Source organism: Oncorhynchus clarkii, chromosome 12, assembly GCF_045791955.1.
Source record: "Oncorhynchus clarkii lewisi isolate Uvic-CL-2024 chromosome 12, UVic_Ocla_1.0, whole genome shotgun sequence".
In the NCBI taxonomy this organism is placed as follows: domain Eukaryota; kingdom Metazoa; phylum Chordata; class Actinopteri; order Salmoniformes; family Salmonidae; genus Oncorhynchus; species Oncorhynchus clarkii.
Window position 1 is genome coordinate 11,570,352 of NC_092158.1, and position 24,984 is coordinate 11,595,335.

Here is a 24,984-nt window from a genome sequence, read left to right on the forward strand (position 1 = left end):
TTTAAATCCAGGTATGAATGATGGGGTGTGAATGGATGGTCTTCGAAGAGGACTTTAGGTGGAACTGCCTCACAAACCACAATTATAAAAGTTAAGAAAATGCTATGCCTTGTTTGATTGAATGATGTGAAGGAATGAATGATATGTGTTTGTGGTATTGCTACGTATAACTAGGAAAAGCCTCCCAATGAGAATAAAGGGCACAGGCCGGGAAGTGGCAATGCCATAATGGATGATGTCGGAATGTTTGTGGACGTCTGGGAGTTCTCAGTGTTCCTGGGAAAGGAGGTGGGACTGGGGGAGTGGGAGGGGTGGGGGTGGTTGAGGGATTGTGCCACTTATGCAGGTTTGGCTGTGGTGTCAGTAACGTTAGAGCCTGGCAACCGTCAGTGTAGTGCGTCTCCAGGGGTGTCATTATGTGGGATGTCTCAGCTTACATCCCCAGTCCCACTGATGCACATTCTAGGAATGACAAGCCTTCAGTAAATACTGCAGTTCACCAGGAATCCTTCCTAGAATTCATCTCACACATGAACATAGTGATCACATGCCCTCCAGCAGCTGAAGTCTGCTGTCTGATAGACCCAACTGGGAAACTGGTATGACAGTAAACCCTTGTAGTGCAGTTGCTCAGTTACTTTTGAATCTAAAAGTAATAGATATTTTGATTTATAGTCAACTCTGGGGTGTTTTCCCACAACATTCTAAGAAACCTGTTGACACAACGCTTCATTTAGTAACTTGCTAAATTTAATCAATCCATACATTTTCAAGGTTGGAACTTTCTGCTTCATGGTCACTTAGCATTCTTAACTTCTAGACCAGGTATATTCAACATTGGGTCTGCGTGGAGGTACTGCAGGCGGTCAGTGTGTATATACAGTACCAGTCAAAAGTTTGGACACCTACTCATTCAAGGATTTGTCTTCATTTCACTATTTTCTACATTGTAGATTAGGTTTATGTCACAGGTTTATGTCACACAGTTATGCCACATTTATGAGTCCTTTATAAAGCATGACATACAGTTATAGATTTGTAAAGCATTTATGTCGTGTTTATAAAGCATGACATACAGTTATAGATTTGTAAAGCATTTATGTAGTGTTTATGAAGCATGACATATGGTTATAGATTTGTAAAGCATTTATGTGGTGTTTTTAAAGCATGACATACGGTTATAGATTTGTAAAGCATTTATGTAGTGTTTATGAAGCCTTTATAAGCTGCGGGACCCAAACGGTCAAGGACCTCTAGTCCTACAACACGTATGAAAATGGCCAATGGAAGAACTCTTGTTCAAATTGCACCGTTTATAATATTTTGATCCAAAATGTGTTTACTGAACAGCAGCGTACCGTAGCATAGTGTGTTTACTGAACAGCAGCGTACCGTACCGTAGCATAGTGTGTTTACTGAACAGCAGCGTACCGTAGCATAGTGCATAGCATAGTGTGTTTACTGAACAGCAGCGTACCGTAGCATAGTGTGTTTACTGAACAGCAGCGTACCGTAGTGTGTTTACTGAACAGCAGCGTACCGTAGCATAGTGTGTTTACTGAACAGCAGCGTACCGTATCGTAGTGTGTTTACTGAACAGCAGTGTACCGTATCGTACCATAGTGTGTTTACTGAACAGCAGTGTACTGTATCGTAGTGTGTTTACTGAACAGCAGCGTACCGTAGCATAGTGTGTTTACTGAACAGCAGCGTATCGTACCGTAGTGTGTTTACTGAACAGCAGCGTACCGTATCGTAGTGTGTTTACTGAACAGCAGCGTACCGTAGCTTAGTGTGTTTACTGAACAGCAGCGTACCGTAGCATAGTGTGTTTACTGAACAGCAGCGTACCGTAGCATAGTGTGTTTACTGAACAGCAGCGTACCGTATCGTAGTGTGTTTATTGAACAGCAGCGTACCGTAGCGTAGTGTGTTTACTGAACAGCAGCGTACCGTATCGTAGTGTGTTTACTGAACAGCAGCGTACCGTACCGTATCGTAGTGTGTTTACTGAACAGCAGCGTACCGTAGTGTGTTTACTGAACAGCAGCGTACCGTATCGTAGTGTGTTTACTGAACAGCAGCGTACCGTATCGTAGTGTGTTTACTGAACAGCAGCGTACCGTATCATAGTGTGTTTACTGAACAGCAGCGTACCGTATCGTAGTGTGTTTACTGAACAGCAGCGTACCGTATCGTAGTGTGTTTACTGAACAGCAGCGTACCGTACCGTATCGTAGTGTGTTTACTGAACAGCAGCGTACCGTAGTGTGTTTACTGAACAGCAGCGTACCGTAGCATAGTGTGTTTACTGAACCGCAGCGTACCGTAGCTTAGTATGTTTACTGAACAGCAGCGTACCGTATCGTAGCATAGTGCATAGCATAGTGTGTTTACTGAACAGCAGCGTACCGTATTGTAGTGTGTTTACTGAACAGTACCGTACCGTATCGTAGTGTGTTTACTGAACAGTACCGTATCGTATCGTAGTGTGTTTACTGAACAGCAGCGTACCGTATCGTAGTGTGTTTACTGAACAGCAGCGTACCGTATCGTAGTGTGTTTACTGAACAGCAGCGTACCGTATCGTAGTGTGTTTACTGAACAGCAGCGTACCGTACCGTATCGTAGTGTGTTTACTGAACAGCAGCGTACCGTATCATAGTGTGTTTACTGAACAGCAGCGTACCGTAGCATAGTGTGTTTACTGAACAGCAGCGTACCGTACCGTATCGTAGTGTGTTTACTGAACAGCAGCGTACCGTAGCTTAGTGTGTTTACTGAACAGCAGCGTACCGTAGTGTGTTTACTGAACAGCAGCGTACCGTAGCTTAGTGTGTTTACTGAACAGCAGCGTACCGTAGTGTGTTTACTGAACAGCAGCGTACCGTAGCTTAGTGTGTTTACTGAACAGCAGCGTACCGTACCGTATCGTAGTGTGTTTACTGAACAGCAGCGTACCGTAGCTTAGTGTGTTTACTGAACAGCAGCGTACCGTAGTGTGTTTACTGAACAGCAGCGTACCGTAGCTTAGTGTGTTTACTGAACAGCAGCGTACCGTATCGTAGTGTGTTTACTGAACAGCAGCGTACCGTACCGTAGCGTAGTGTGTTTACTGAACAGCAGCGTACCGTAGCTTAGTGTGTTTACTGAACAGCAGCGTACCGTAGTGTGTTTACTGAACAGCAGCGTACCGTAGCGTAGTGTGTTTACTGAACAGCAGCGTACCGTAGCGTAGTGTGTTTACTGAACAGCAGCGTACCGTAGTGTGTTTACTGAACAGCAGCGTACCGTAGCATAGTGTGTTTACTGAACAGCAGCGTACCGTAGTGTGTTTACTGAACAGCAGCGTACCGTAGCATAGTGTGTTTACTGAACAGCACTGTATCGTATCGTAGTGTGTTTACTGAACAGCAGCGTACCGTATCGTAGTGTGTTTACTGAACAGCAGCGTACCGTAGCTTAGTATGTTTACTGAACAGCAGCGTACCGTATCGTAGTGTGTTTACTGAACAGCAGCGTACCGTAGCATAGTGTGTTTACTGAACAGCAGCGTACCGTATCGTAGTGTGTTTACTGAACAGTACCGTACCGTATCGTAGTGTGTTTACTGAGCAGTACCGTATCGTATCGTAGTGTGTTTACTGAACAGCAGCGTACCGTATCGTAGTGTGTTTACTGAACAGCAGCGTACCGTATCGTAGTGTGTTTACTGAACAGCAGCGTACCGTATCGTAGTGTGTTTACTGAACAGCAGCGTACCGTACCGTATCGTAGTGTGTTTACTGAACAGCAGCGTACCGTATCATAGTGTGTTTACTGAACAGCAGCGTACCGTAGCATAGTGTGTTTACTGAACAGCAGCGTACCGTACCGTATCGTAGTGTGTTTACTGAACAGCAGCGTACCGTAGCTTAGTGTGTTTACTGAACAGCAGCGTACCGTAGTGTGTTTACTGAACAGCAGCGTACCGTAGCTTAGTGTGTTTACTGAACAGCAGCGTACCGTAGTGTGTTTACTGAACAGCAGCGTACCGTAGCTTAGTGTGTTTACTGAACAGCAGCGTACCGTACCGTATCGTAGTGTGTTTACTGAACAGCAGCGTACCGTAGCTTAGTGTGTTTACTGAACAGCAGCGTACCGTAGTGTGTTTACTGAACAGCAGCGTGCCGTAGCTTAGTGTGTTTACTGAACAGCAGCGTACCGTATCGTAGTGTGTTTACTGAACAGCAGCGTACCGTACCGTAGCGTAGTGTGTTTACTGAACAGCAGCGTACCGTAGCTTAGTGTGTTTACTGAACAGCAGCGTACCGTAGTGTGTTTACTGAACAGCAGCGTACCGTAGCGTAGTGTGTTTACTGAACAGCAGCGTACCGTAGCATAGTGTGTTTACTGAACAGCAGCGTACCGTAGTGTGTTTACTGAACAGCAGCGTACCGTAGCATAGTGTGTTTACTGAACAGCACTGTATCGTATCGTAGTGTGTTTACTGAACAGCAGCGTACCGTATCGTAGTGTGTTTACTGAACAGCAGCGTACCGTAGCTTAGTATGTTTACTGAACAGCAGCGTACCGTATCGTAGCATAGTGCATAGCATAGTGTGTTTACTGAACAGCAGCGTACCGTATCGTAGTGTGTTTACTGAACAGTACCGTACCGTATCGTAGTGTGTTTACTGAACAGTACCGTATCGTATCGTAGTGTGTTTACTGAACAGCAGCGTACCGTATCGTAGTGTGTTTACTGAACAGCAGCGTACCGTAGCTTAGTATGTTTACTGAACAGCAGCGTACCGTATCGTAGTGTGTTTACTGAACAGCAGCGTACCGTATCGTAGTGTGTTTACTGAACAGCAGCGTGCCGTACCGTATCGTAGTGTGTTTACTGAACAGCAGTGTACCGTATTAGTGTGTTTACTGAACAGCAGCGTACCGTATCGTAGTGTGTTTACTGAACAGCAGCGTACCGTACCGTAGTGTGTTTACTGAACAGCAGCGTACCGTATCGTAGTGTGTTTACTGAACAGCAGCGTACCGTATCGTAGTGTGTTTACTGAACAGCAGCGTACCGTATCGTAGTGTGTTTACTGAACAGCAGCGTACCGTATCGTACCGTAGTGTGTTTACTGAACAGCTGCGTACCGTATCGTACCGTAGTGTGTTTACTGAACAGCAGCGTACCGTATCGTAGTGTGTTTACTGAACAGCAGTGTACCGTATCGTAGTGTGTTTACTGAACAGCAGCGTACCGTATCGTACCGTAGTGTGTTTACTGAACAGCAGCGTACCGTACCGTAGTGTGTTTACTGAACAGCAGCGTACCGTAGCATAGTGTGTTTACTGAACAGCGCCCTACCGTATCGTAGTGTGTTTACTGAACAGCAGCGTACCGTAATCGTAGTGTGTTTACTGAACAGCAGCGTACCGTAGCATAGTGTGTTTACTGAACAGCAGCGTACCGTATCGTAGTGTGTTTACTGAACAGCAGACAGGATAGCGAGGGGAGCATCAGACAGGATAGCGAGGGGAGCATCAGACAGGATAGCAAGGGGAGCATCAGACAGGATAGCAAGGGGAGCATCAGACAGGATCGTGAGAGCAGCTTCAAACACTAACCGCTGCTGTTCAGTAAACACACTAAGCTACGGTACGCTGCTGTTCAGTAAACACACTAAGCTACGGTACGATACGATACGGAGCTTCTGCTCCCCTCGCTATCCTGTCTAATGCTCCTCTCGCTATCCTGTCTGATTCTGCTCTCGCTATCCTGTCTGATGCTCCCCTCGCTATCCTGTCTGATGCTCCCCTCGCTATCCTGTCTGATGCTCCCCTCGCTATCCTGTCTGATGCTCCCCTCGCTATCCTGTCTGATGCTCCCCTCGCTATCCTGTCTGATGCTCCCCTCGCTATCCTGTTTGAAGCTGCTCTCGCTATCCTGTTTGAAGCTGCTCTCGCTATCCTGTCTGATGCTCCTCTCGCTATCCTGTCTGATGCTCCTCTCGCTATCCTGTCTGATGCTCCCCTCGCTATCCTGTCTGCTCCCCTCGCTATCCTGTCTGATGCTCCCCTCGCTATCATGTCTGATGCTCCCCTCGCTATCCTATCTGATGCTCCACTCGCTATCCTGTCTGATGCTCCACTCGCTATCCTGTCTGATGCTCCACTTGCTATACTCTCTGATGCTCCTCTCTCTCACACACCCTCCCTGACAAACTGCAGGAGCTAAGCTCAGGGAGGGTGGGCTTAGCGGTGGCTTGGCGCTGTGCTGAAGCGTGGCACATTATGGAGTGATGAGGCCCAGACCATCTGTTAGCAGGCAGCCAAGTAATTCCCTCAGGGCCAAGCTAGGAGATTCAACCTGCATCTGAAAGTAATGACCCATGGGCCCTGGTCAAAAGTAGTGCACTTTGTAGGAAAATGGGGTACCATTTCAGAGACAGACACAACATTCACCTCCCCGCCCAGCCTCGATGGAGCAACCCTGGGGGACATGCCAAGGTTAGTGCCAAGCGACCTACCGCCCTTCCAGGCATCTCTACCGATGGAGCTTAATGTGTGTTTGTTGTAGTACGTAGTTACGCCAGGCTAGTCTCTCCTGCCGACTTGAGTTTCATAAGGCCCAGTAGCTAGAGTAGCTAGTGCAAGGCTTTGAGTGCCTAGGCAAGGGCACAATTACATGTTATTACACTAGTATTTGTGAAATATGACAAATATAAGCACCCGCAACAAAAACATACAACATTAGGATGTGTTTTCTAGTAAAAAATAGTTCCACACCCTCTGTTTCCCCCACCTCAGCCCAACCCCCTCACCCTTGGTGCTTTCCTGACCAATCACCACACTTCTTCTACTTCTTCTGCACGGCTCATGAATGATGTTCCCTTCCCGTGTGGATATTTTTTTCTGACCTGGCGCTGTTTAAGTTAGAAAGGCAATTATCTCTGGACCCTGCGGCCCCATCTCCCCGGCTCCCACCCACACAAATCCCTCAGAGGTGAAAGGTCAATGTCTCTGTGAGGGCTGGCCATGGATTGGTTCAGCAGCTTAGGCATAATGCACCAACCACTTCACTCTTAATGGTCTTTAGTGTTTGGAAAATATCTCTGGCATGCGTGCCAAATGGCATCCTATTCCCTTCGTAGTGAATTACTTTTAACCAGAACCTTGTGGGCCCTGGTCAAAAGTAGTGCACTTATAGGGAATGTGGTGCCATTTGGGACACATCCTTTTTCAGGGTGGAATTTGTGTACTTAACTTCTTCAGCACTACGTACTGTTATTTTCCTGCTATGGCTCGTAGCTCATGAGAAGTGCATGTCTGGTGTGTATTTTTTCAACTTTTTGGCAGCACAGTCGTCAATTTCCTTTTGTTCTCTGATAGAAAGAACACTCTGCCCCTCTCTACTCCTCTCTACTCCTTGCCTCTCTACTCTGCTCTGCTCCTCTCTGCTCTGCTCCTCTCTGCTCCTCTCTACTCTGCTCCTCTCTACTCTGCTCCTCTACTCTGCTCCTCTACTCTGCTCCTCTCTGCTCTGCTCCTCTCTACTCTGCTCCTCTCTGCTCCTCTCTACTCTGCTCCTCTCTACTCTGCTCCTCTACTCTGCTCCTCTACTCTGCTCCTCTCTACTCTGCCCCTCTCTACTCCTCTCTACTCCTCGCGCCTCTGCTCCGCTCCTCTCTGCTCTGCTCCTCTCTGCTCTGCTCCTCTCTGCTCTGCTCCTCTCTACTCTGCTCCTCTCTGCTCTGCTCCTCTCTGCTCTGCTCCTCTCTGCTCTGCTCCTCTCTGCTCTGCTACTCTCTGCTCTTACCTGCTCCTCTACTCTGCTCCTCTCTGCTCCTCTCTGCTCTGACCTGCTCCTCTCTGCTCTGACCTGCTCCTCTCTGCTCTGACCTGCTCCTCTACTCTGCTCTGACCTGCTCCTCTACTCTGCTCCTCTCTGCTCTGACCTGCTCCTCTCTGCTCTAACCTGCTCCTCTTGTCTCTGCTCCTCTCTGCTCTGCTCCTCTCTGCTCTGCTCTGACCTGCTCTGCTCTGCTCTGACCTGCTCCTCTCTGCTCTGACCTGCTCCTCTCTACTCTAACCTGCTCCTCTCTTCTCTGACCTGCTCCTCTCTGCTCTGACCTGCTCCTCTCTGCTCTGACCTGCTCCTCTCTGCTCTGACCTGCTCCTCTCTGCTCTGACCTGCTCCTCTCTGCTCTGACCTGCTCCTCTCTGCTCTGACCTGCTCCTCTCTGCTCTGACCTGCTCCTCTCTGCTCTGACCTGCTCCTCTTGTCTCTGCTCCATATGATATAAAGTGCATTCAGAAAGTATTCAGGCCACTTTTTCCACATTTTGTTACGTTACAGCCTTATTCTAAAATGGATTAAATAAATAAAACATCCTTATCAATCTACACACAACACCCCATAATGGCAAAGTGAAAACAGGTTTTTACATTTTTTGAAAACTGAAATAGCTGCTTACATAAGTATTCAGACCCGTTGCTGTGAGACTGGAACATGAGCTCCTATGCATTGTTTCCATTGATCATCCTTAAGATGTTTTCAGATTGGAGTCCACTTGTGGTAAATTCAATTGATTGGACTTGATTTGGAAAGGCACATAACTGTCTATAAGGTCCCACAGTTGACAGTGCCTGTCAGAGCAAATACCAATCCATGAGGTTGAAGGATTTTTTCCGTAGAGCTCCGAGACAGGATTGTGTCGAGGCACAGATCTGGGGAAGAGTACCAAAACATTTGTACATTGAAGGTCCCCAAAAACACAGTGGCTTCCATCATTCTTAATGGAAGAGGTTTGGAACCACCAAGACGCTTCCTAGAAGAAGGTCGCCTGGCCAAACTGAGCAATAGAAGGGCCAAGAACCTGATGGTCATTATGACAGAGCTCCAGAGTTCCCCTGTGGAGATGGGAGAACCTTCCGGAATTACAACCATCTCTGCAGACCTCTACCAAGCAGGCCTTTATGGTAGAGTGGCAAGACGGAAGCCAGTCCTCTGTAAAAGGCACGTCAAATCAAAGTTTATTTGTCACGTGAGCCGAATACAACAGGTGTGGACCTTACAGTGAAATGCTTACTTACAGGCCCTAACCAACATGCAATTTAAAACATTTAAAACAAAGGTATTCGGTGAACAATAGGTATGTAAAGAAATATAAACAACAGTGAAAAATAACAGTAGTGAGGCTATAAAAGTAGTGACGCTATATACAGTAGCGAGGCTATACACAGTAGCGAGGCTATACACAGTAGTGAGGCTATACACAGTAGTGAGGCTATATATAGTAGCGAGGCTATACACAGTAGCGAGGCTATGCACAGTAGCGAGGCTATATACAGGAGCGAGGCTATATACAGTAGTGAGGCTATACACAGTAGCGAGGCTATACACAGTAGCGAGGCTATACACAGTAGCGAGGCTATACACAGTAGCGAGGCTATACACAGTAGCGAGGCTATGCACAGTAGCGAGGCTATATACAGGAGCGAGGCTATACACAGTAGCGAGGCTATACACAGTAGCGAGGCTATACACAGTAGCGAGGCTATACACAGTAGCGAGGCTATATACAGTAGCGAGCCTATATACAGTAGCGAGCCTATATACAGTAGCGAGCCTATATACAGTAGCGAGCCTATATACAGTAGCGAGCCTATATACAGTAGCGAGCCTACGTACAGTAGCGAGGCTATACACAGGCACCGGTTAGTCGGGCTGATTGAGGTAGTATGTTGGGGTTGGGGGTGGCACACAATGCAAATAGTCCGGGTAGCAATTTTATTACCTGTTCAGGAGTCTTATGGCTTTGGGGTAAAAACTGTTGAGAAGCCTTTTTGTCCTAGACTTGGCACTCCGGTACTGCTTGCCATGCGGTAGTAGAGAGAACAGTCTATGACTGGGGTGGCTGGGGTCTTTGACAATTTTCAGGGCCTTCCTCTGACACCGCTGGTGTCGAGGTCCTAGATGGCAGGCAGCTTGGCCCCAGTGATGTACTGGGCCGTACGCATTACCCTCTGAAGTGCCTTGCGGCCGTGACGTTGCAGCTGTAGAATCTTTTGAGGATCTCAGGACCCATGCCAAATCTTTTTAGTTTCATGAGGGGGGATAGGCGTTGTCGTGCCCTCTTTACGACTGTCTTGGTGTGTTTGGACCATTCTAGTTTGTTGGTGATGTAGACACCAAGGAACTTGAATCTCTCAACCTGCGCCACTACAACCCTGTCGATGATAATGAGGGCGTGCTCAGTTCTCCTTTTCCTGTTGTCCACAATCATCTCCTTAGTCTTGGTTACGTTGAGGGATAGGTTGTTATTCTGGCACCACCCGGCCAGGTCTCTGACCTTCTCCCTATAGTCTCGTCGTTGTTGGAGATCAGGCCTACCACTGTTGTGTCGTCTGCAAACTTAATGATGGTGTTGGAGTCATGCCTGGCCGTGCAGTCATGAACAGCAATTACAGGAGGTGACTGAGCACGCATCCCTGAGGGGCTCCTGTGTTGAGGATCAGCGTGGTGGATGTGTTGTTACCTACACTTACCACCTGGGGGCGGCCCTTCAGGAAGTCCAGGATCCAGTTGCAGAGGGAGGTGTTTAGTCCCAGGATCCTTAGCTTAGTGATGAGCTTTGAGGGTACTCTGGTGTTGAACGCTGAGCTGTAGTCAATGAATAGCATTCTCAGGTAGGTGTTCCTTTTGTCCAGGTGGGAAAGGGCAGTGTGGAGTGAAATGGAGATTGCATCATCTGTGGATCTGTTGGGGCGGTATGCAAATTGGAGTGGGTCTAGGGTTTCTGGGATAATGGTGTTAATGTGAGCCATGACCAGCCTTTCAAAGCACTTCATGGCTACGGACATGAGTGCTACGGGTCTGTAGTCATTTAGGCAGGTTGCCTTCGTGTTCTTGGGCACAGTGGTGATGGTCTGCTTGAAACATGTTGGTATTACAGACTCAATCAGGGACATGTTGAAAATGTCAGTGAAGACACCTGCCAGTTCATCAGCACATGCCCAGAGCACACGTCTTGATAATCCGTCTGGCCCAGCAGCCTTGTGAATGTTGACCTGTTTAAACGTCTTACTCAAGTCGGCTTCAGAGAGCGTGATCACACAGTCGTCCGGAACAGCTGATGCTCTCATGCATGCCTCAGTGTTGCTTTCCTCCAAGGGAACATAGAAGTGATTTAGCTCGTCTGGTAGGCTCGTGTCACTGGGCAGCTTTCGGCTGTACTTCCCTTTGTAGTCTGTAATAGTTTGCAGGCCCTGCCACATAAGATGAATGTCGGAGCCGGTGTAGTACGATTCAATCTTAGCCCTGTATTGACTCTTTGCCTGTTTGATGGTTCATTGGCGGGCATAGCAGGATTTCTTATAAGCTTCTGGGTTAGAGTTCCGCGCATAATCATTTGTAATTTGCCAAAAGGCACCTAAAGGACTCTGACCACTCTGACCATGAGAAACAAGGTTCTCTTTTTCTGATGAAACCCAGATTGAACTCTTTGGCCTGAATGCCAAGCGTCACGTCTGGATGAAACCTGGCACCATCCCTACAGTGAAACAACATAGTGGTGGCAGCATCATGCTGTGAGGATGTTTTTCAGTGGGAGGGACTGGGAGACTAGTCAGGATCGAGGGAAAGATGAACGGAGTAAAGTACAACGAGATCCTTGATGAAAACCGGCTCAGGACCTCAGACTGGGGCGAGGGTTCATCCTCCAACAGGACAATGACCCAAAGCACACAGCTAAGACAACGCACTTCATGACTGAGTGGCCCAGCCAGAGCCCGGACTTGAACCCGATCGAACATCTCTGGAGAGACCTGAAAATAGCTGTGCAGCAACGCTCCTCATCCAACCTGACAAGAGCTTGAGAGGATATGCAGAGAATAATTTGAGAAACTCCACAAATACAGGTGTTCCAGGCTTGTAGGGTCATACCCAAGAAGACTCGAGGCTGTAATCTCTGCCAACATGCTTGAACAAAGTACGGAGTACTTTTATACATTTGCAAAAATGTATAAAAAAAACATTTTTGCTTTGTTCTTATAGGGTATTGTGTAGATTGAAGATTTTTTATAACTTTTTTTTTTTCTTCATTTTAGATTAAGGCTGTAACTTAAAAACATTTGGAACAAGTCAAGGGGGAGGAATACTGTCTGAATGTACTGTAATATTAACGCAGCCAATTAAGACCTGCCAAGACAACCACGCGGTATATTGCATATACTGTACCATATACAGGGATATTTGTTAATAGCCGTGGGATGGTTTTTTCAATCATTTTAATATTTTTAACTCTTTTTTTAAAATTTTCTATTAAATACCTGCAGTCAACTTGTGCAATACGTTAGGAGATAAAGCAGATTCTTATTTCACCTGTCACATTATTTTACATTATGAAGCTTACTTAGTTCCCCAGCACAGTTGAGCCAGTCACGTGTTTGACATTATGAAGCTTACTTAGTTCCCCAGCACAGTTGAGCCAGTCACGTGTTTGTTTGTTTGTTAATAGCAGGAGAAAGCGGGAGCAGATGTGCATTGACATGGGGTCACATTTTGTTATGGACGTCAAGTGTTTTTCTGCTTCAATAGAGTGATCAGGGACGTGCAACTATAGTTTCCCTTCACACAAAATACATTAGTGCAACACATTTGACATAAAATAGCTTCATTTTCATCAGAAGACAACAGAAATGCTATTTGGCTGGCAGCCACATAAATAAATGAGCTTACAATGAAAAAGCAAGGTCTTTTTTGCAAAAACGACACGTCCATCATATTTTTTATGTTTAGGCCTAAAGATAACCTTGCATTTTACCAGAGAAAAATAGGCTGGCTAGACCAAGAAAAGTACTGGAACTACACATCAGTAGGAGCACTGTCTACTGACAGAATGCCCGGTCTTGAATTCTCATTCAAGTTTGAAGTGCAACTGAAGCACAAAATCAAATCAAATGTTATTGGTCACATACACATGGTTAGAAGATGTTAATGCGAGTGTAGCGAAATGCTTGTGCTTCTAGTTCTGACCATTCAGTAATATCTAACAAGTAATCTAACCTAACAATTTCACAACAACTACCTTTACACAAGTGTAAAGGAATGAATAAGAATATGTACATTAAAATGTATGAATGAGCGATGGCCGAACGGCACAGGCAAGATGTAGTAGATGGTATAGAGTACAGTATATACATATGAGATGAGTAATGTAGGGTATGTAAACATTATATAAAGTGGCATTGTGTAAAGTGACTAGTGATACATTTATTACAGACATTTTTTAATTATTAAATTGACTAGAGATTTGAGTCAGTATGTTGGCAGCAGCCACTCAGTGTTAGTGATGGCTGTTTAACAGTCTGATGGCCTTGAGATAGAAGCTGTTTTTCAGTCTCTCGGTCCCAGCTTTGATGCAGTTTGGAAATTTTACAAGCAAATGTGAATGAGAGATGTTGTGCAAATGAACAAAGTGAATCTAATGCTGAGCAGAAATGACAATATGAAGCATTTTAGATCTGTGTTTACAAAAGGCAGCAAGATATTTCTTATGCATTGTGTCTATTTGTTGTTGTTGGTGTGTAAAATGCACAATTCCTAGTCTAACTTGCTGTAACTAAGTGGCTGAATGAATAAGGTGGCGGTAGTCGTCTACAGTATTGAAGGCAAAGCCTTAGTTTTTTGTATAACTGCCGGTGCCATTTTGATTTCCTTGCGGTATTTCTTCTCCTCAACCCTCTGCCCCTCCTCTTCTCCTAGTGACTCCAGACTACACATAGAAAAGGCATGTAGACGTGCTGCTGGAGAGCCAGAACTACATGCGTTAAAACTTTGTTAATTTGCACATCATCTCTCATTCACATTTGCTTGTAAAATGTCCAAACTCTCCAAATATGCCATTCGGTAGCTACCGCCCAACCATAGTTTGGTCCTGACTGGATTTTACAACCCTGTTCTGTTTGGACTGAGCTGTTAGTGAGCCAAGATTTCACATCTTGCTCTTTCTCTCTCAGTTCAATTGAAAGGACTTTATTGGCATGGGACACACATATCTACATTGCAAAAGCCAGTGAAATAGATAATAAACAAAAGTGAAATAAACTAACTGCTAACGTTAGCCATCAAGCTAATGAAGTTAGTCAGAGATGAGTTTTCCAATTGCGCTGGAGAGGTAAATGAATAGTTCCAGATGAGTTTTCCCATGGAGCCCTCTTTGTCTAGAGAGGTAAATGAATAGTTCCAGATGAGTTTTCCCATGGAGCCCTCTTTGTCTAGAGAGGTAAATGGATAGTTCCAGATGAGTTTTCCCATGGAGCCCTCTTTGTCTAGAGAGGTAAATGAATAGTTCCAGATGAGTTTTCCCATGGAGCCCTCTTTGTCTGAAGAGGTAAATTAATAGTTCCAGATGAGTTTTCCCATGGAGCCCTCTTTGTCCAGAGAGGTAAATGAATAGTTCCAGATGAGTTTTCCCATGGAGCCCTCTTTGTCTAGAGAGGTAAATGAATAGTTCCAGATGAGTTTTCCCATGGAGCCCTCTTTGTCTGGAGAGGTAAATGGATAGTTCCAGATGAGTTTTCCCATGGAGCCCTTTTTGTCTAGAGAGGTAAATGGATAGTTCCAGATGAGTTTTCCCATGGAGCCCTCTTTGTCTGGAGAGGTAAATTAATGGTTCCTGCTCTGTAAGAGCTGTATCTACTACGCTTTGTTTCAGGACAAACCAGATCACTCAGAGTTCCAGTGCGATAATTGTTTGCTTTCCGAGGATTATAGGCTTGATGTGGCTTCCTTGATCACACAGGTCGCCAGCCTACATAAGAAACTGAGGAAATTTCTACGCCTGTTCCTTGGATGGCGTTCGCACCGACTGGCCGGTGTTGGTTCGCCAGGGGAGCCATCTCCTGCCTCTCCTCCCCCATCTGATAGCGGAGTCGAAATAGCACAGCAAGAGGAGCATGGCAATCAACGATGGTTGCATGTCACGAGCTGTGGATGCCAGCACCATCCTGTGAAGCGTGGGAGTGGGTTGGATTTCTAAGTCATTCTCGCCAGCCGTGATTTTGGGCAGCTCCATGGTAAGGAATGTGACAGTTCCTGGTGCTGAAACAATGTCCTACCCCGGAGCTCGGGTAAATGACATTACTAAACAGTTGAAACTGGATTTCAAAGAGCTGATTGACTCTCTGCTAGACACTAATAAAATACCCATCATATCTGGTCCTTGTGCCCTCTCTGAATCGTGTCATTGAACGCTTTAGCAGGATTTTTTTTCTCTTCACAACTGGCTACGTGATCATTGCAGCTCAATGGGTGTAACTTTTGATGACAATTTTTGAAAGAAAACACGTTTTATAAGGAGGATGGGATCCACCCAAATCACTTGGTTTCCTGGATCCTTTCACAGCATTATAAGGCTGCGTTGAGACAATGACTTATCAATGACCCGAGCCCAGCTCAGTTAATCCCTACCATTGTAACGCAGGTTCCTGGATCCTTTCACAGCATTATAAGTCTGCGTTGAGACAATGACTTATCAATGACCCAAGCCCAGCTTATCCCTACCATTGTGTCGCTGACTCATCATAATGCTTTAGCAAATGTACATTATCCCAGTGGCGTTGGTAGACACAATGTAAGTAACCTAATGTATGTACCTCTAACTGCCCTGAATGCCTCTGCTGATCCTACAGCTATTGTATGCAGCAATCATGTGTCAATGAACCAGATTTATGCTGTTAGCACTAAGGCGGTGTGCCCTAGTAGGAAGTCTACTGTGTGCATCTCACCCTGCACAAACTAACATTAAATAACATGATAATATCTACTTCTGCTAAGCTTCTCAGTAAAGCAATGAAAACAAGCAAGCATCCCAGAAAAGTACTCAAAATAGCCCACGTTTACATATGTAGCTTAAGAAACAAGGTTCATGAAATGTATAACTTTCTAGTAACAGATCACATTCATATCCTGACACTCTCTGAAACTCAATTAGACATTACCTTTGATACAGTGGTAGCAATACAAGGTTATAACATTTACAGAAAATAAATGTCAGTGGTGGTGTTGCTGTTTATATTCAGAATCACATTCCTGTAAAGATTAGAGAGGATCTCATGTTAAATACTGTTGAAGTAATATGGCTACAGGTTCATCTGCCTCACCTAAAGCCCGTTCTGGTGGGAAGCTGCTATAGACCAAGTGCTAACAGTCAGTATCTGGATAACGTGTGAAATGCTTGATCATGTATGTGATATTAACAGAGGTATATTTTCTGGGTGATTTAAATATTGACTGGCTTTCATCAAGCTGCCCACTCAAGAAAAAGCTCCAAACTGTAACCAGTGCCTGCAACCTGGATCAGGTTATCAGTCAACCGACCAGGGTATTTACAAACAGCACAGGAATGAAATCATGTATTGATCACATCTTTACTAATGCTGCGGATATGTGTTTAAAAGCAATATCCAGATCCATCAGATGTAGTGATCACGGTATAGTAGCCATATGTAGGAAAACCAAAGTTCCAAAGGCTGGGCCTAATATAGTGTGTAAGAGGTCATACAATACGTTGTGTAGTGATTCCTATGTTGTTGTTGTAAATAATATTTGTTGGTCCATGGTGTGTAATGAGAAGCAAACAGATGCTGCACTTAACACATTTATGAAATTGCTTATTCCATTTACTAATAAGCATGTGCCATTTAAAAAACAAATAACTGTAAAAGCTGTTAAATCCCTGGGGATTGATGAGGAATTGAAAAATGGTTGAAAAAAGGAATGGGTACTCTGGCTGCACAACCGATTGGCAAACATATTGCAAATTGAGAAATCATGTGACTAAACTGAAAAAAAATAAGAAACTACACTATGAAACAAAGATAAATGACATTAAGAATGATAGTAAAAATCTTTGGAGCGCCTTTGTCGTGTCTTTGGCATCATTAAACTGAAGACTTATTTATCAAATCACTCTGTAATTATTATTACGCAATTAAACTGATTAATCAAATGTAATTAACTAGGAAGTCGGGGCTCCAAGGAAAATATTCAAATTACAAAGTTATAATTTTCCTAATACAACTTTTCAGATTATTTTAATATCTGATCAATTAGTCTTCTTAATTAATGAATTATTTATTTTACCTCACGTTAGTCTCATTCCAAACGTCGTAAATTGTTGGTTATCTGCACGAACCCAGTCTTCACTTTGAGTCATCCATATATAAATTGTCTTAAAATGGTTTATTTACTAAGTAATTCACAGAAATGCATAACACAAACAAAGTAGATGGTTACAAAGAAATTATAGCGGATGTGCCCTAGTGGGCTAAACCGGCATGGCGGCTTGTTAGACAAAAGGGGAGTGGGGGTCGACTAAGAAGTCACTACAGAATGATAATTATAACAATTGAAATGCTAATCCTTTGCACATGAACGCTCACTCATTCGGGAACAATTGCGATCAATATATATATTTACGCTCAGTCTGTCGTCGTGATCTCTGTTGAAAAGTTCATTTCTGTTGGAGAGTTTGTCTGCTCTCTCTCTCTCTCTCTCTGTCGTATTTAGAATGGATAGTTCAGAGTGACATTCATCGTTGTAGAATAGATGTTTCGGCTGTTGTCGGTCTTCGAGTTCAATGATACCGAATTCCTAGCTGCAGACTAGTAATTAATATCAAAGACTTGTTCTTATTCTGTCGGTATCGATAGTCTAAGATTTTAACCACGTGGTATGGTTAAAAGATTCAACCATCTACTCAAACCTTAAGCTCGGTCTCCTCTCAAACCTTGGCCCTCTCGTTATCGAGGTAAGCCGGTCTGCAACCTTTGTCCTCTCGTAATTGATAGAAACATGGTCTGTTGAGAAATTCTCTAGTTGGGAGATTTATTCGGAAGAGCAGAAAAAGGCTGTCTCATGACGCCAGGTCCTAACTGGGCTCATGGGTGGTCCTCTGATTTAGTTCAACTCCAAAGGGAATTGGAGTTTCCTTCATTAAACAGTCCATTACACAATTTACACAAACAGTATCATCCTCACTCATTCATCTTATACAACAATTAGATGTAAACCTCATATCTGAGGCTATTATATAAACAGCGTTATGGTAATATGGCCGTATTCGACTCCCATGAGTTTCACAAAATTGTACCAAACGGACCAGTTCGTAGCTGGATTCTTCACCGATCTTTTATGCCTTCTCCAGAACATAAATGTTGTTCGGACCTCAAGTTCTGTGAGGTGGAAGAAAGTGTAGGAGTGTAGGAGACAGAGAGAGGGGGATGGTGCTCGCTGTACCCAAAGAGGGCAACGTCATGACACCTTCAATGAAATATTTGAGGAAAAAGGCAAACTCAGTTCCATCATTCATTGAATCAGATGGCTCATACATTACAAAACCGACTGATATTGCCAACTACTTAGCAAACTTAGGCATGACATGCCAGCAACAAATGCTGACACTACACATCCAAGTACAGTGGGGCAAAAAAGTATTTAGTCAGCCACCAATTATGCAAGTTCTCCCACTTAAAAAAGATGAGGCCTGTAATTTTCCTCATAGGTACACTTCAACTATGACAGACAAAATGAGAAAAAAAATCCAGAAAATCACATTAGTTAATGCAGAAAATTTCAAGAACTTTTAAAGTTTCTTCAAGTGCAGTCGCAAACACCATCAACTGGAAGAGCCAGAGTTACCTCTGCTTCAGAGGATACGTTCATTAGAGTTATCAGCCTCAGAAATTACAGCCCAAATAAATGCTTCACAGAGTTCAAGTAACAGACACATCTCAGCATCAACTGTTCAGAGGAGACTGTGTGAATCAGGCCTTCATGGTCGAATTGCTGCAAAGTAACCACTACTAAAGGGCACCAATAAGAAGAAGAGACTTGCTTGGGCCAAGAAACACGAGCAATGGGTCCAAATTTGAGATTTTTGATTCCAACCACCATGTCTTTGTGAGACGCAGATATGGGAACTCCTTCAAGACTGTTGGAAAAGCATTCCAGGTGAAGCTGGTTGAGAGAATGCCAAGAGCAAAGCTGTCATCAAGGCAAAGGGTGGCTACTTTGAAGAATCTAAAATATTAAATATATTTTGATTTGTTTAACACTTTTTTGTTTACTACATGATTCCATATGTGTTATTTCATAATTTTGATGTCTTCACTATTATTCTACAATGTAGAAATTTGTCAAAATAAAGAAAGACCCTTGAATGAGTAAGTGTGTCCAAACTTTTGACTGGTACTGTACGTCTCTAATATGGTCATACAATTGGCAGGATGTTAGGAAGTGCAGCTCCGTTTCCACCTCATTTTTGTGGGCAGTGTGTACATAGCCTGTCTTGTCGTGAGAGCCAGGTCTCTCTCTCTGTCTGTCTCTCTCTTTGTTTTTCCTCTCATTGTCATTCAACCTTCCAAACAGAAAGACGGCACTCGTCATACATACAGTATAGTACCCATCGCTGCTGTGGGTGTATATCTGTAACTTCTGCCACTCTGCATGACTGCTGTAGACATAAAGAATAAACAGATACTGTATCTCCATAGAGACATCTCTCATCATGTCTGTTGCAGCTGCTGCAGTCTCCCGAGGTCAAGGAGGATGCAGTCCTCTGTTGTTCTATGGAGGTATGTACTCTTCATATTCTATCTATTCTGTCCTGTACGTCAACACACTCCCCATCTTCACTGAAGCCTCTTACAGTACACATCGGTCCTTTGTATATTAATGAACAGAGAGGCAGTAGAACAGAGAGCATGCAGTATACACTGTGTGTTATTCAGCCCGAGCCAGTTGTAGTCATGCTGTTGTCTGTCTGGATGTAGTGAAGGAATCTTTCTGTCTCAGTATGAATTATAGAGTGACACTGAGGTAGTGTAGAGGCTAAGAACAGAGTCTGAAACTAGTTTGCAGACTAGAGACTAGAGCCTGCAGCTGGGTTGGAGATCAGAGGAGGGCTAGAGAGGAGAGGAGGGCTGGGGAGGAGCTCTGTTCAAGGCAGAGAAAGAGAGAGCACGAGGGCAGGGCAGAGCAGGGAAGGTGACCTGTCAGGCCAGCTCTAAGAAGTCTGCCATAGCTGTAGTGGAGCTAATCACTAATTGTTTGAATTCCTCCAGAATTTTCACATTGTTTTGTATGGGAATTTGAGATTATCAGAAGGACAGACAGGCCAAGGTTCCTATAATGGGACTCCATCCTTCCGTGACAGACATATGTTAAAGAGCGTGCCCCTAACCTTCCACAACTCAGACACCCCCACTCGGAAGCTAGCCAGACCCATCCATCAGATAGATTGACACCCCCACTCTGAAGTTAGCCAACCAGTCTCTTAGACACCCCCCCCCCCCCCCCCCCCCACTCTGAAGCTAGCCAACCAGTCTCCTAGTCACCCCCCCCCCCCCCCCCCCCCCCACTCTGAAGCTAGCCAACCAGTCTCTGACTAGCCTTCTTAATATTCAGACGGCTAGATGTAACCCGACTCACCTCTCTCCTCCTCCTAACCCCCCTCCCTCATCCTCTTCCTCCCTCTCCTCCTCTTCCCTCCTCCCTCCTCCTCTTCCCTCCTACTCTCCTCGTCCCTCCTCGTCCCTCCTACTCTCCTCCCCTCTCCTCTTCCTCACTCTTGTCCTCTCCTCCCTCCTCCCAACCCTCCTCCCTCTTCTCATTCTCCCTCTCCTCCTCTTCCCTCCTCCTAACCCCCCTCCCTCATCCTCTTCCTCCCTCTCCTCTTCTTCCCTCCTCCCTCCTCCTTGTCCCTCCTACTCTCCTCCCCTCTCCTCTTCCTCCCTCTTGTCCTCTCCTCCCTCCTCCTAACCCCCCTCCTCCCCTCTCTTCCTCTTCCTCCCGTCCAGCTGCAGTCCACAGGTCATCTCCTGGAGGAGCAGCTTCCAGAGATGATGACTGAGCTCCTTGCCACAGCCAGGGACAAGATGCTGTGTCCGGCTGAGTCCCAGCTGACCCGCTCCCTCCTCATGGAGGTCATTGAGCTCCGTGCTCACCACTGGACCCCTCTGGAGGCCCTCACCACACAGTACTACAACAGGACCATTCAGAAGCTCACCACCGCCTAGCTACCCAGGTCCCAGGCCTGGACCTAGGTTCACACGTCTTCGGGTCTCTCTTGAAAAATACATTTTATCTCAATAAGACTACCTGGTTAAATCAAATAAAAACGGTCCACTTGTCTGACATAGGGAGGCCTTAACTGGGTTGATAGCTAGGAGGCATGGGACCGTACCGGGCGGCAGTACAGAATTTATCTGGGGACGAAAGGGTTTAGGTTACGGTTTGGGGATGAGACAGAAACGTGAAACCATGCATAAACAAGACAAACACTACACACACAACTAAAAGGACTGGCCATGCTGCCTGTTCCAACGAGACGGGAGGAGGACAAAGAGTGGTTGTGAGGCACATAGAGGAGAAGGGTGTGTGGGGGTACAGGGTCGGGTAACAGCCGTCTCTGGGGAACAGAGGGTCTCCTCGGAGGTTAAAAAGAGAAGGTGGTGTCCAGAGGGACATTTCAATCTCCTTTGTGCTTGTTTGTTTGCCAACTACCCCCCCGTCTGTTTCCTCTCTCTCCTCCTCCTCTCAGCTCTAGACCCCTTCCACCCCTATATGTTTCCTCTGCCTCTCCTCCTCTCAGCTCTAGACCCCTTCCACCCCTATCTGTTTCCTCTGCCTCTCCTCCTCTCAGTTCTAGACCCCTTCCACCCCTATCTGTTTCCTCTGCCTCTCCTCCTCTCAGCTCTAGACCCCTTCCACCCCTATCTGTTTCCTCTCTCTCCTCCTCTCTGTTCTCGACCCCTTCCACCCCTATATGGTTCCTCTCTCTCCTCCTCCTCTCAGCTCTAGACCCCTTCCACCCCTATCTGTTTCCTCTGCCTCTCCTCCTCTCAGTTCTAGACCCCTTCCACCCCTATCTGTTTCCTCTCTCTCCTCCTCCTCTCAGCTCTAGACCCCTTCCACCCCTATCTGTTTCCTCTGCCTCTCCTCCTCTCAGCTCTAGACCCTTCCCCCGCTTATCTGTTTCCTCTGCCTCTCCTCCTCTCAGCTCTAGACCCCTTCCACCCCTATCTGTTTCCTCTGCCTCTCCTCCTCTCAGCTCTAGACCCCTTCCACCCCGGGGTCTATGTGGCTGGCTGGGGGAGCATGCCTCCCTCTAGTTTGTCCCCTCACCAGGCGACCCTCTCTGCCCAGGCCTCCCTCTCTGCCCCTCCACAGTCCTGCCTGCCTGCCTCCCTCCCCCCCAGGACTGCCCCCCCCCCCGGCCTTCCTGCCAACCTCCCCCCAGGGGACCCTCCAACCCCCCAGGCAACATGGGACAGGCCTGCTTTAGTCCCCTGCCAGATGCCTTTTGTGTGGCTGAGACACTGGGACACTGGGCCTGGTCTGCTTGGCTTGTTTTGACTGGCTGGCTTGCTGGCAGATGGCTAACGTTACTGGAAGAAGATTCAAGTGGGCTGGCTGCAAGACACACACAGGCCAACCCATCCTCCAACCCAGGCTAACCCAGCCAGGCCCCTGACAGAGAGGGCACACTGGGTCTGACTTGGGGGGCGAAGCATCAAGCAACTGCTTTGTTGAGGCTTCTTTGTCATTGTCCTTTTGGGAGGAGTTAAATATCCTCGCTTGTGTTACCTTCTGTGTTAATATTATCACTATTATTTCTTTTAAATCAGGTTTAAATATGTATGATTATGGAATATTTTAGGGCTGATCTGTTGCACAGGTTTGATTTGTTTTAAATGGTTTTAAGGCGATTATTTGCTTTAAAAATATTCAAAAATAACAAATACATTTTGACAGTGGTATTGTGTACTAGCATTAAAGGATCCTCTAGCATTAAAGGTTTGAGGTGTTGGTTGACTAGACTGAGGGAAGGTTTGAGGAGTTGGTTGACTAGACTGAGAGGGAAGGTTTGAAGAGTTGGTTGACTAGACTGAGGGAAGGTTTGAGGTGTTGGTTGACTAGACTAAGAGGGAAGGTTTGAGGAGTTGGTTGACTAGACTGAGGGAAGGTTTGAGGAGTTGGTTGACTAGACTGAGAGGGAAGGTTTGAAGAGTTGGTTGACTAGACTGAGGGAAGGTTTGAGGTGTTGGTTGACTAGACTGAGGGAAGGTTTGAGGTGTTGGTTGACTAGACTAAGAGGGAAGGTTTGAGGTGGTTGACTAGACTGAGAGGGAAGGTTTGAGGAGTTGGTTGACTAGACTGAGAGGGAAGGTTTGAGGAGTTGGTTGACTAGACTGAGGGATGGTTTGAGGTGTTGGTTGACTAGACTGATGGAAGGTTTGAGGAGTTGGTTGACTAGACTAAGAGGGAAGGTTTGAGGTGTTGGTTGACTAGACTAAGAGGAAAGGTTTGAGGTGTTAGTTGACTAGACTAAGAGGAAATGTTTGAGGTGTTGGTTGACTAGACTAAGGGAAGGTTTGAGGTGTTGGTTGACTACACTAAGAGGGAAGGTTTGGGGTGTTGGTTGACTAGACTGAGGGAAGGTTTGAGGAGTTGATTGACTAGACTAAGAGGGAAGGTTTGAGGTGTTGGTTGACTAGACTGAGAGGGAAGGTTTGAGGAGTTGGTTGACTAGACTGAGAGGGAAGGTTTGAGGAGTTGGTTGACTAGACTGAGAGGGAAGGTTTGAGGTGTTGGTTGACTAGACTGAGGGAAGGTTTGAGGAAATGGTTGACTAGACTGAGGGAAGGTTTGAGGTGTTAGTTGACTTGACTGAGTGAAGGTTTGAGGAGTTGGTTGACTAGACTGAGGGAAGGTTTGAGGAGTTGGTTGACTAGACTGAGGGAAGGTTTGAGGAGTTGGTTGACTAGACTGAGGGAAGGTTTGAGGAGTTGGTTGACTAGATTAAGAGGGAAGGTTTGAGGTGTTGGTTGACTAGACTGAGAGGGAAGGTTTGAGGAGTTGGTTGACTAGACTGAGAGGGAATGTTTGAGGAGTTGGTTGACTAGACTGAGAGGGAAGGTTTGAGGTGTTGGTTGACTAGACTGAGGGAAGGTTTGAGGAGTTGGTTGACTAGACTGAGGGAAGGTTTGAGGAGTTGGTTGACTAGACTGAGGGAAGGTTTGAGGAGTTGGTTGACTAGACCAAGAGGAAAGGTTTGAGGTGTTGGTTGACTAGACTGATGGAAGGTTTGAGGTGTTGGTTGACTAGACTAAGAGGGAAGGTATGAGATGTTGGTTGACTAGACTAAGAGGGAAGGTTTGAGGTGTTGGTTGACTAGACTGAGAGGGAAGGTTTGAGGTGTTGGTTGACTAGACTGAGAGGGAAGGTTTGAGGTGTTGGTTGACTAGACGAAGAGGGAAGGTTTGGCTAGTAGGAAGAATCATAGACATGGTTGGTTTGAAGTCAGTCAGAAGAGTGGCCTTGTCATCTATAATAATAAATTTATGGATTTGCGTCCTGTTTTATAAATGAAGGCTGGGAGGTAGAGTGCTTGTTGAGACGGAGTGGCCGAATTTGAGTTTATTATTTCTTGCAAAATGAAATGTAGCTCCTTTAAGAGGAGGAAGAAACAAGCATGATAAAATCCTTCTTCAATTGGTCTCCTGTTCAAGCAGCCATTTTGCAAGTCTTTATATCTGTATAATGATGAAATCTTTTAATCTGTGTTATTTTACAGATTCTTTTTATGATATAATGTAGGTTGCTAGTATGTGATTCGCATTTTTCTGGCTTCTGCAAATGTGCTTACCATGATATTGACATTTACCAACCCACTCATCATTCTATCGTTTGATGGGCTGTATGTAATCCACTGTACAGTAATGACCCGTATCTAAGAAAACAGAACGAGTGCTCAGCGGGAGTGGTACAAACAGAGACTATGGCTACATCCTAATTAGCTATAGGGTTGAATAGGGTTGTGTGGATAGGAAGGTGGCCTTTCTATGTCTTCTTACTATGGCTTCAGGTCATGTTGAATGAACTGCTCTGTCTGGGACAGTGTCAGTCCTACGACTACTAGTGTTACT

The 24,984-nt window shown here is 45.6% G+C and overlaps 1 protein-coding gene across 1 annotated transcript in view; it reads left to right on the forward strand.

Moving 5' to 3' along the window:
- LOC139422708 (CBP80/20-dependent translation initiation factor) overlaps positions 1-23,493 on the forward strand; it is a 178,843-nt gene extending 155,350 nt beyond the window's left edge. Inside the window, exons 13-14 of the mRNA XM_071173983.1 lie at positions 19,576-19,629; positions 20,854-23,493. Of these exons, the coding sequence (XP_071030084.1) occupies positions 19,576-19,629; positions 20,854-21,072 (273 nt within the window). The 3' untranslated portion in view covers positions 21,073-23,493. The remainder of the gene's footprint in view (positions 1-19,575; positions 19,630-20,853) is intronic.
- The last annotated feature ends 1,491 nt before the right edge of the window (positions 23,494-24,984 follow it).